Source organism: Vanellus vanellus, assembly GCF_965231255.1.
Source record: "Vanellus vanellus genome assembly, chromosome: 3".
Taxonomy (NCBI): Eukaryota; Metazoa; Chordata; class Aves; order Charadriiformes; family Charadriidae; genus Vanellus; species Vanellus vanellus.
In genome coordinates this window covers 74,319,733-74,330,374 of record NC_138907.1, presented here as the reverse complement: position 1 = coordinate 74,330,374, position 10,642 = coordinate 74,319,733, and the positions used below count along the sequence as shown (strand labels likewise).

General features: G+C 40.2%; 1 protein-coding gene across 1 annotated transcript; it reads right to left on the bottom strand.

The window, feature by feature from the left end:
- Positions 1–269: 269 nt before the first annotated feature.
- ZUP1 (zinc finger containing ubiquitin peptidase 1) lies at positions 270–10,478 on the bottom strand. Its single transcript, XM_082480301.1, has 9 exons — positions 10,219–10,478; positions 7,909–8,025; positions 6,799–6,908; positions 5,830–5,998; positions 4,159–4,347; positions 3,659–3,827; positions 2,830–2,981; positions 2,278–2,498; positions 270–1,010 (listed from the first exon to the last, which is right to left on the bottom strand). Exons 1-9 carry the CDS (start codon positions 10,439–10,441, stop codon positions 963–965), a joined length of 1,398 nt encoding a protein of 465 aa, XP_082336427.1. The 5' UTR covers positions 10,442–10,478; the 3' UTR covers positions 270–962.
- Between the last annotated feature and the right edge of the window lie 164 nt (positions 10,479–10,642).

Sequence of the window (10,642 nt, the reverse complement as noted above, 5' to 3'; positions counted from 1 at the left end):
GCAGGATTCCTACGTTCAGCCAGAGCAGCATGTCTTAGACATAGCAGGGTGCCTCAAACACCCAAAATACTTGTTTCAGCAGATAGCCCCAGTCTCTTAAATGGCATTAACCCTGCACAATAAAGCACCATGTCAACAGTCAGTTCAAATGTCCTTTTGAGATGCCTCTGAGACCTAGGGGATGTACTTTATAGAACATACAGAAAAACAGAAATAAAGGATGAAACAGACTTTTTAAAAAATATTTTTATTTAGTCATGGTACAAAAGAAATATTTCTTTCCCTGTCTTGCACAGCCCCTAAAGCACATGCACCCCACTTCGGACCTCACAGCTAATGCAAACATTGATCCACCTCATATAAGCACGTGTTCACGTTTACAAGTGATAACACCTAGAGAAACCAGCTAATTGAAAAGAAGTTCAGTGGTAAACTAATCCCTGGTGGAATAGCCTTATCGTGAAATCACTGCACTGTCACTGTACTTTGCAAATAGTTGCAGGAGAATTTGCTGAGACATAATAGATATTTTATCAAATTTGGTATAAAATAGAGCATTGGCCAGAGAGGCAGCATAAATATATTTACAGAGGTAAATAACAACCAGGCACTCCAATAAAGTAGCTCCATAGTATCTTCATCCACCACTTATTGACAGTTAACTATGATGCATAGTTTGCTGCAGGATGGTAGGCGTTGATTGGTAATTTAGGCAACTAAGAAAATACCGTATTTTCCAGTAAGACAAGGACTGTATTACTTCAGAGTTTCAGACTCATCAGGAGGGCAGTTTTGATTGAAGATCAAAACTACAGGTTTACTGCAGCCTTGTGCTTCTCCACAGCCCCCAAGCATTTATGGAGGTGTAGTTTATGTCTAGAAATTGTTGAGTTAGGGTCACAGTCCAGAAGTTAAATGTTCTGCATCCAGCAAATTCCAGAAAGAGGTAATAAAGGCAACCTTTAAGGAATCTTCTCTGATGTTAAGACTTGAGAAGAACGGCGGCGAGCCTAAAAAAAGGCGGGGAGAGAGGAATGCAAATAGTTTAGTGGAGGAAAATACCATTTTTAAAGACCATTTTCCAAATTAGTAGTTTAGTAAGCTTAACAAGTATAGGGGTTATATTTCATCTTAACTAAATGGGAGCTTTCAAGACAAAATTCTAAACAACTGATATTTTTAAATATAAATCAAATATTTGAAGAGGAAGAAAAACCAAACACCACCCCACAAGCAAATCCCATGCAACACACTTCTTTTTACCATGTCCTGAATTTTAAAGCTTTTGCCAGTAGGAGGAAGAGAGGATATCTGTGTTTCACTGATATTTCTGACATGTTCAGGACCAGAAAACACCTAAGACAATACCTCATTTCAATATACAGATGCTAAATATAGTTGAGCAGGCAACTCAGTCACCAGTTATTTCATAGTTTAAACAAAAGTCTGTCCTGAAGCTTGAACATGCTGAACAGTGCTAAGACACCACAGAATCAGAATACAGGTCCTCAGAATCAATTTGTTAGGGTAGGAAAGAGAAAGCTTAAGAAACAAAAATTACATCTAACATTCGGCTGAAAACTTCTAAGGTCTTAAAAAGTTACAATGCCCAAAGTGAAACATGTGGATAGGATTTACAAAAATGCCAACAGCTCAAACACGTGTATTGCTCAGAGCTCTGTTCTGAGTACATGAAGTTCTAAGTACTTTCAGAAAGCGGAATGCACTAGTTCTCGTGTCAAAGCTGAGCAGACATTGGATGGTTAGGCCTCAGTGCACCTTGTTCTTCAACAATCAAAGGCTGATAGACTCCACATAGCTTTACAAAAAAAAGCAACCAACCAACCAACCAAACAAAAAAACAAAAACAACAAAAAAAAACCCAAACAACCCCGAACATAATTTTGGACTATGAATACTTTGTAAGTACCTTATATGCCCACAATAAGTTACTTAGGAGAAAATACTGTAAGAAAACCGAAAGAAGAAAAAAAGCCTAATTTACATGTGCAAACATCTGCAAGCTTCATAAAAGATTTAGTAGTTGCCTGTTACATCAAGGTGGCATGCATTTATATGCAAAACCTTTTTGGTCTTGATATCCTGAAATTACTCAATTCACAGAGAATAAGCAGACAGTAGCAGAGAAGATGAATGAGGAAAATGAAGAGATGAAAAGAATTCACTATGCAACCACATATGCATTTTGAGTATTAAAGAAAAGATGCAGATTCTCTTAAATTTTCTTAGACAGAAACTATTTTCTGCAATACTTACAGCTTTCTCTTCCAATGAGAGTACACCATCTACAGCCACTATCTGGTATTGCTTTTCTTTTAAACTACCCACAAATTTTCGAAGTAGTTTGAGACTAGTACCATCACTGTTTTGTTTTAGCAATTTCTGCATTTCTTGGGAAGGACATCCTGGGTCAAACAGTAGCAAACATAAGGTTTTATTCTTCTTCTCTTCTATTCCAACAATGGTACGACTGTGACCTAATTTCAAAACAGTTCGGTTATTTTAAAACACATAAATCCCATTCCTTATAGCATACTACTTATTTTCAGAACAAGGAAGATACTACTTGAAATTGAATAAGGTAGTTCCAAGTAAAGAGCAGATGTCAAAAAGTTGAGATCCCAGTCACACCCAGTTCTTTCATCCAATAAAAATACAAATGTTAATGTTGCTCTTACTAAATAAAAAAATAACAGGAAATAAAGCCATGCCTCCAATTAAATGAAGGAATGTAAAATGTTGCTCTGAATTGCAGCACATATCAAGAAGATAGAGAAAAGAAAGAAACCAGCATATTGTGATACTGACCTTGATGTTGCAAGTAGATAGGTGGTTTGGAAGTACACAATACCTTTGCACCACCTTCATTATCTGTAGAATAGTAACGCAAAACCCACTCAAATAAACGAGGGTGTGTACCCATAGGGCCGGTTGGTTTGTGAAAGTCAATGATTTGACACCTACAGAACATCGAGAATTAAAACAATAAATTTTCAAGCAGGTTGTTTGTTAGAACAACTTTTTCACCTCTCAATGCTTTCCTCCTGCACTAAGAATGTTTTGCAAACACCACAATTCCAGTCATCAAGTGGTCATTACCACCTTTTTTTTTTTTTTTTTAATACAGGAGTAGGGGATGCATAATTACAAAGCAATGTTATACATACTGTTCAAAACTGGAAGACTTATTCTGTAACAAAGAAACATTCTACTCTTGTTCAGTCTAACAAATACTTGTGAAGCTTGCAAAAATTAAAATGTTTGATTATTTTTGTATAAGTGATACATGTACACTACAGAAGCCAGTTAACAGCTCCCAGAATTATGCGAGTGAACAGCTGAAATTCAGATTCTTCTTCAGAAGAAATTTCTAGAGAAATTAAGTTTTTGATCAGTGTTTGATTTTATGCATATGTGGCACAATTCTTCACCAAGTCTCAATGATCTAAGTAGTTATTCAATTTATGAACCTGCATAAGGAGTTACACAGCTTTACACTGTGCTACATCAGATCTGTTTATAGGTTGGTTAAATTTAAAACCACTAAGGTGGCTTTGTCATTGCATCACTGGCAATTCTGACTTTTAAAGGTAAAGCACTTAAAAAATAACACCAACAATAAAAAAGCACTAGTTACTTTATCCTGAGACTGGTTAACAGTGAATAAATTTCACATGCTCCTATCCACGCTTTGGAACCATGTAATCTGTTGTTAAAGTGAGATGCCCCATGAGGATCAAAGCCTTCTCTCCAGGCATCTTCAATCATGGACTGAATCTTTGGTATACTAGGAATTGGTGTAGTATCTGGAACAGAAAAGATTTTGAATTATGGTTACAGTTACTGAAATAGTCTATTAGTTAAAAATATTAAGCTTATTTTATAAGAGGCAGTTGACGATACAAAGATGCACAAAAACCCACGAAAGCTGAAACTTCAACCACATCATGCCTTGCCAGTATTCACCCCTCTGATTCTTTCCACAGTAAGCTGCAGCGGTGTAACAAGCATTTCATAGGTATCATTGACCTAGTAAGCCTCACTGTGTAAATGAACAGGTAAAAAACATCAGTCAGCTGTCATCATCCGTCGTCATCCAAGGCACATGAAACAAATAGGCAGCATTTTGTTTAATACCTTTCAAGCAGTCATTATACAAGCTGTTTTGCAACAGTGAGGAAAGGAGCATCTGGAAATTCCTGTAACCGCAACCCCAGCCTCTATCGCCCAAAGATGAGTGGAAGTGATCTACTCCTGTTGAAAGCCATACATGCCTCACATCTTTGTTTTCGTTCTGATAGTACTTGCACAATGCTTCAATGACTCCTAGAAGAAGATCAAACATAAATTTTATCTGCAAAATGAACTACAAAATTTGCCAGAAAAAGACTCTTTCCCCAGCTTGGAACAGATACAGATTAAGACAATTTATTGTAAAACTTCTATGTGAACCTACATTACATCTAGAACCCAAATCACAAAACCAGTGGACATTGCACCTATTTCATTTCAATGGTCTTTACTTTGATGAATTTATGTACTATGAAGCTTTCAGAATTCAAGCTATTTTTTCCACTGGTGCTACCTGATGAGTATTTTAAATTTAACAGCTTGGACTACATTATAAACTGTGATATGCACAGGAACTATTACAATGAAACAGGAAAAGCAATGTCACCAATGAAGCATTTCTATGCCACTGCCACCTCCGTACAGCATCCCCTTAAAAACATGAAAATACTATGTAATCCTTTTATTCCCCCCAAATTATTTTTCCTGGAGAAACTAAGACAAGAAAAGGAATGGCACAGAATTTGAGAATTACTGTCAGTATTTTTTAAAAAAAATCCACTTGCAGGATATTCCAAATCCTCCTTTGTTACACAAAATAACAGGCTTGGGAATGGTCTCTCCAATTTGTGTATGTAAATTCTCAAAGGCCCTTTATTGCCATGCAATTGTGAAGACAATAATTCCATAGCCATCACAGATTACTTTTAGAATTCCTCTCTGAAGTCTAAGTTGTTACCAAGAATGAAAATTGTAAGTGTATTATTTCCACTCAATACATCTTATAGAAGAAATTTTATTTCACCCGTCAAGAACCAAATGGATATTTTTGTGAGCTAGAACCACTAGCAATAAGCTAAAAGACCTCTGAACTGTGGTTTTGGCTAGTAAAGACAAGGATGCCTTTTGAAAGGGACACAGAAATGCACCGGCACTGTATTTTTGCACCAGTTATAAAACATTTCAAAGAAGATGTATCAAGTAGATGTCTACTCCTCCCAGTCCTGTCTTGGACTTCGTAATTAGATGAAAACTGTGCTTACCTGGGACCAGCTTATGTGATACTACAACTAACTGAAGCACAAGATAAAAAACTACTGTAAATTTTGACTGCTACTCTAGGTTAGGAACCAATGAGCACTAAGTAGTAAACAAGCATACACTCAAGGACAAACAACCGTAATAAGCCATCTGCATCTTTTGATACATATTGTGTTTGGGCCCTTAACCAGACAACTTGGTTCCAAGGTTCCATTGGCAGGGGTGGAGGGGGGAAGGGGGAAGAAAAAAAAGAAGAAAAAAAAGAAAAAAAGAATAAAGATTAGAAACACACCAAGCTTTAATTTTCTTATTACTTTAGGACTAAAATGGTACAGATTGATCTAGAAAATAAGGATTGGAATTAAGATGCAACTAATATGAAAATTTATTTATATGCTCTGTTAAAGACGGGTTTAGTCACTACAACGTAGGTCTAAAAAGTATAGTCTTAGTTGTACACAATTTCAGCATTTTTACCTGAGGTCTTTGTTTTCTCATCATCTATACCAAAAGCCAAACATTCCATCATGTCAGCTTTTCTCTTGTGATATTCAAAAGGCTGCATCCTTCCTCTATCAACTTCCCTTTCCATATTCTTTAGGAATTGCTGCTTGTAGCCTCCAGAATTATCCAAGCCGTACTGTCTCTGTTAGGGATGGAATGTGCATAATTTAAATCACGTTTTTTTAAAAAATTCACATTTAATCATTTCAAGAAGCTGCATGCACGATCAGTAACTTTGAAAAATAGTGAGCAGTGAGATATAAAAACTTCAGATTTACGATATTTTAGAGCTGAAGGCGAAGCTTCACTCCTGAATAGGAATGTGGGACTAGGAAAGCCACAGCTGGAAGAGCAGGCACATCCCTCTGCTCCCTCTTGAGCAGACAGCCATTGGCAGAGAGGCAGTCAATGGCCAGAAGACAGTGAAAGCAGGAAGTGAGCTATCAGGGCTGTCAGATGGGAGAGAGAGGGAAGCAGGACCTAGCTGGGGAGTGGTCACTGAAGCAGGTGATGATATTCTGGAAGGGGAGAGCCAGGATACTCAGGGTCTCAAGCATTCTGCCAGGGAATATGCCCCAGGCTGCACTGCAAGGCAGAGCACTAGAGCTGGGTGGAGCACAGTAGAAGGTGGCAGGCATGCCGGGCCGGGTGAGAGCAGTATGGCATGCACAGGGAGCACCCAGTTCTGTCCTGAGCCAGCACCACTCAGAGCACTAAAGCCAAGTAGCTCAAGGCAGGCATGCCCAGCACCTGTGCAAGGATCAGGGTTGCCAATAGCTTGCCTTTGCCTGCAACCCACTCCTGCACCACTACTTCAACAGAGCCTGTCTGACTGCACAGGTCTGACCTCGTATTGCCATTCCAGGTCATTACAGTTCTAAGATACTCAGCTTCTAATGGCACAACTGTTCAAAATTTTACTGTTCAGAAATATTACTGTACCTGCAGCTTTTTAAATTCTTCCTTCTCTCGCTTCTCCTCTTCTGATCTCTGCCGATTATCTTCTTCAGTTTGGAGCCATTGAGCCAGTTCTAGATCTCTTAAGTTTCCACCTACCCAGGAATAACATTCCAAAGAGAAAAGACTTGATCAGGAGGTTAACAATGCTTTGATGGATCATTTATTTAATTTTTAAAGATACTTTTCTAAGCAAACATAAACACAACTGAGCATTAATTTTAGGAGTTTCTAAGCAAACATAAACACAACTGAGCATTAATTTTAGGAGTTGTATCCCACACTATTTTGAGCTATTAGCAACAAACAGTAAACAGGACGGACTGCATTCAGTCTACCAAGACTCAGACTCTTGACTTGGACAAAGTTTATTCTGAGTTACAGGAGCAATTACTTGCCAAATAATACATGGACCTCTACTACTAAGAAAACAGCTTTTGTTTACTATATTTCACATAATTGTTAGCAAGAAGTCCCAGTTTCTTGAATACCACACGCTTGTCAGCTTCTACGATCACTGCCAGCAGCCTCATAACAAAGCAACAAAAACAAATTTAGGATCAGAGAACTGGATAGGGAATCTCTAGCATTTTTTTAGCCAAGCTAATAAACAAAATTGATTTTGATTCTTTTACTTTATCGCTATGACTAATGAATCATCACAAGCATTTAGAGAAAAGAAATGAGAAAAAAATTGAAGTTTTCATAAGCTACAGATTTTCAGCTCATCACACCAGAACATGCTGCTCTAAATTCCATGTATGTAAATCTTCTATAGAACTAGGAAAAAAATATAATAATATAGCTGTCTTTTAAATATTTTTCGCTCCAAGTTTTAGTTTTGGCTAACATACAATGCGTTTACTTAACAAGCATGCATAGACAAATGTTTCTGTTAGCATGTGTAATCAACCAGAGCACTTGGGCAAGTGATAGGACTTGCTATTAACTACATTCACTCCATTATGTATGTGTCCAGTTCTCTTTTTAAATATGGAAGTATTTAGTTTAAATTTTGTCTGAGATTCTATACTGCAACATGCAAGTACTTGTAAATGCTTTCAAGTATTATCAAGCTTGTATCCTTTCATGTACCTTCCGAAAAGCTGTGTTCCTCTAAGTGTAAATCCACATGTTCTTCAAGAATCTGAATGTTTGTACAGGTAAGACTGCACATTGGACATTCATACAGCTGTTCATCATTTCCTTCATCTGAAAAAGAAATTCAGTTTCTTAATGTAATTCCTGGTTTCTGTGAGAATCACCCCCCTAATTGATATACAGCCCAAGATAAATACACAGTAATGAGTTTTGTGTTGCCATTGAAACCCCCCCAGTGAAAGGCAGCCAATTCTAAACAGCCGTTACTCTTAACCATTTAAGAATTTGTATCTAAATATCTGATCTCACAATTTTAAGACATATTTTCCTTCTTTCTACTAACCAAATTTTGCCCCATTTAACTTATAGATCACAATTTGCTATGATAATTGTATTAAGAAATGCTTTCTCTGAAATATCAAGCTGTTAACGAAAAGATCTGTCCTGCTAACAGAAGAAAAATATTAAAGTTTTGTAAGCAAGTTGCGTGATAATACAGCAGTAGCTGGGCAGAAAGAATAAAGTAAAATGTGCTGTCATTCGTACTTTGTTGGTCTTCCTGCATCTCCTCAAATAAATATTTTTTCTGCAGTTTTAATATTATTATTGAAGTGTACCACTTAGAATAGGTAAGGTTCAAAGGGACTTCTGGAGATCATCTAGTCCCTCAAACCAGGGTCAAATTAAACAGCTCAAGTTATACAGGGCCTCTTCCAGTCAGTTTTCAAATAACTCCAAGGACAGACACTCCACAAGCTCCCCAGACAATTTTTTCCAGTTTGACCACTCTCACAGTACCAAAAAAAAAAAAGTGATCTTGCATTTAAATGGCATTTCCTGTATTTCAACTTGCGCCTGCTGCCTGTTGTCTGTTCACTGGGCACCACAGAGAAAAGCCTGACTCCATCTTTATTGCCCTCCTATTTCACTTGCACCTTCCTAGGTTCACAAAACGTAGGAATTAATATGCTACGTTAGTTGTTTCTGGAAAGCATTTCCCCAAGCTAAAAGTTCATGACTGGCTAGAAGGGAACTTGATGGTATAATACTCTAAATTCACCAGCAACATTTTGCATAACACTGCGAACACAGTTTCAGTTTCCTGAAACACACTGGTTTGGTACATAAAAAACCAAACCACCCTTAATGCAACTATTTTTAAAATAGAAATTGGCAGGCACGCAAGTTATTTATGCAAGCTCTGCATTATTTGCACACGTAGAAGTACGATATTATTCAATGCTAAGATCTGTTTTGGGTTAGGTTTTTTTGGTTGTTTTGGGGTTTTGTTTATTTTTTTTTTTTTTTTTTTTTTTTTTTTACGAAAAACATTTTTAACCACAGACTACGCAGTGCGGTTGATTATACTGCCACATTCTACATTCTCATTAACATTTGTTTTTCTTGTCAGTATACATCACTTGTTACATCAAGAACGCTAGTCTTCTAACAGAACTACCCACTAGCAGAGATGCCATTACTAAGTTTCTGAAATAGCTACCAGCAACTTTGGACAATTAGAATAAAATTCTGAGCATGCTTAAAATAAAATCCATTATTCAAATAAATAACTGTTTTCCTTATTCCAACTTTATCCCCAAAAACATTCTTGTGGTCTTCAAATCAACACTTAGTATTTCAGAATACCTCGATGATGCATCTTTCCTAAGTTTCTACTTCAAACTGAAAACTGCTTTTCCCTAACGAGTACTACAACTGCTCTACAGGATCCTGTCAAAGATGCAACTTCAAGCGGCAAAGCTAAACCTTTGCGACCAAACATACGTCAAGCAGGTAAAAAACACCTCCTTATCACACAAAAGCTTTATGATTTGCTTTCGCTGATACAGACGGCGTACTTCGGGCACGCAAAACATGGCAGGCTCCTCTGCATCAGTGTTTTTAGTTCTGCTCTCCGGAGCAGATTTCTCAAGCCACGTCTTCACTCGCTGTCCCTTTCCAAGCGACTTCCCTCTACCGCCTTCCCCCACCACCCCTGGTTCGCACCTACGAGCGGTCCCGCAGCTCTCCGGCTGCACCCCCGGGAATAAAAACCCCACGGACGAAGCACTCCGGCCGCACCCCCGACACGCTGCAACCACCCCCGGGGCGGTCAGTCCCTGCCACACCGGCAAAGCTCCCCGCCCGGGGGGACCACGGCCAGCCCCAACCTGCGCCGGGGCCCGGGCGCGACGCGCGCACCCCCCCGCCCCTACCGCGGCCGCTCACCTCCGCCCGGGCCGCCCAGCAGCTGCCCGTGCCGCGCCCTGACGTGCGCCTCCAGCTCCCGCCCCGCCGCCTCACCGCACACGGGGCACACGGACAGCCCCTCGGTCAGCTGGGGGCGGTGGATGCCCGGCGGGCCCGGCTCCGCCTGAGACGCCTCGATGTGCCGGCACAGCTCGTCACAGCCGGCGGCGCCGCAGAGCGGGCAGCGGGGCTGGCGACCCAGGTGCGGGCGGCCCAGGTGCCGCCGCGCCGCCGCCTCCGAGGACAGCGCCTGCCCGCAGACGTCGCACACCAGCATCGCGCCGCCACCGGGAAACGAAACCCCTCGCGCTGCCGCCCAACGGCCCTCCCCGCCGGTGCGCGCTCCTCACGTGACGTGATGTGACGCCACATCCCGCCCACGCCTGCTGCCTGCTGGGAAGTGTCGTTTCCTGGCCCGGGGCGGCGAAGGGGTGCCTGCGCGCGCTGAGCCTGCTGGGAACGGCGGGGCCCGCCCCCT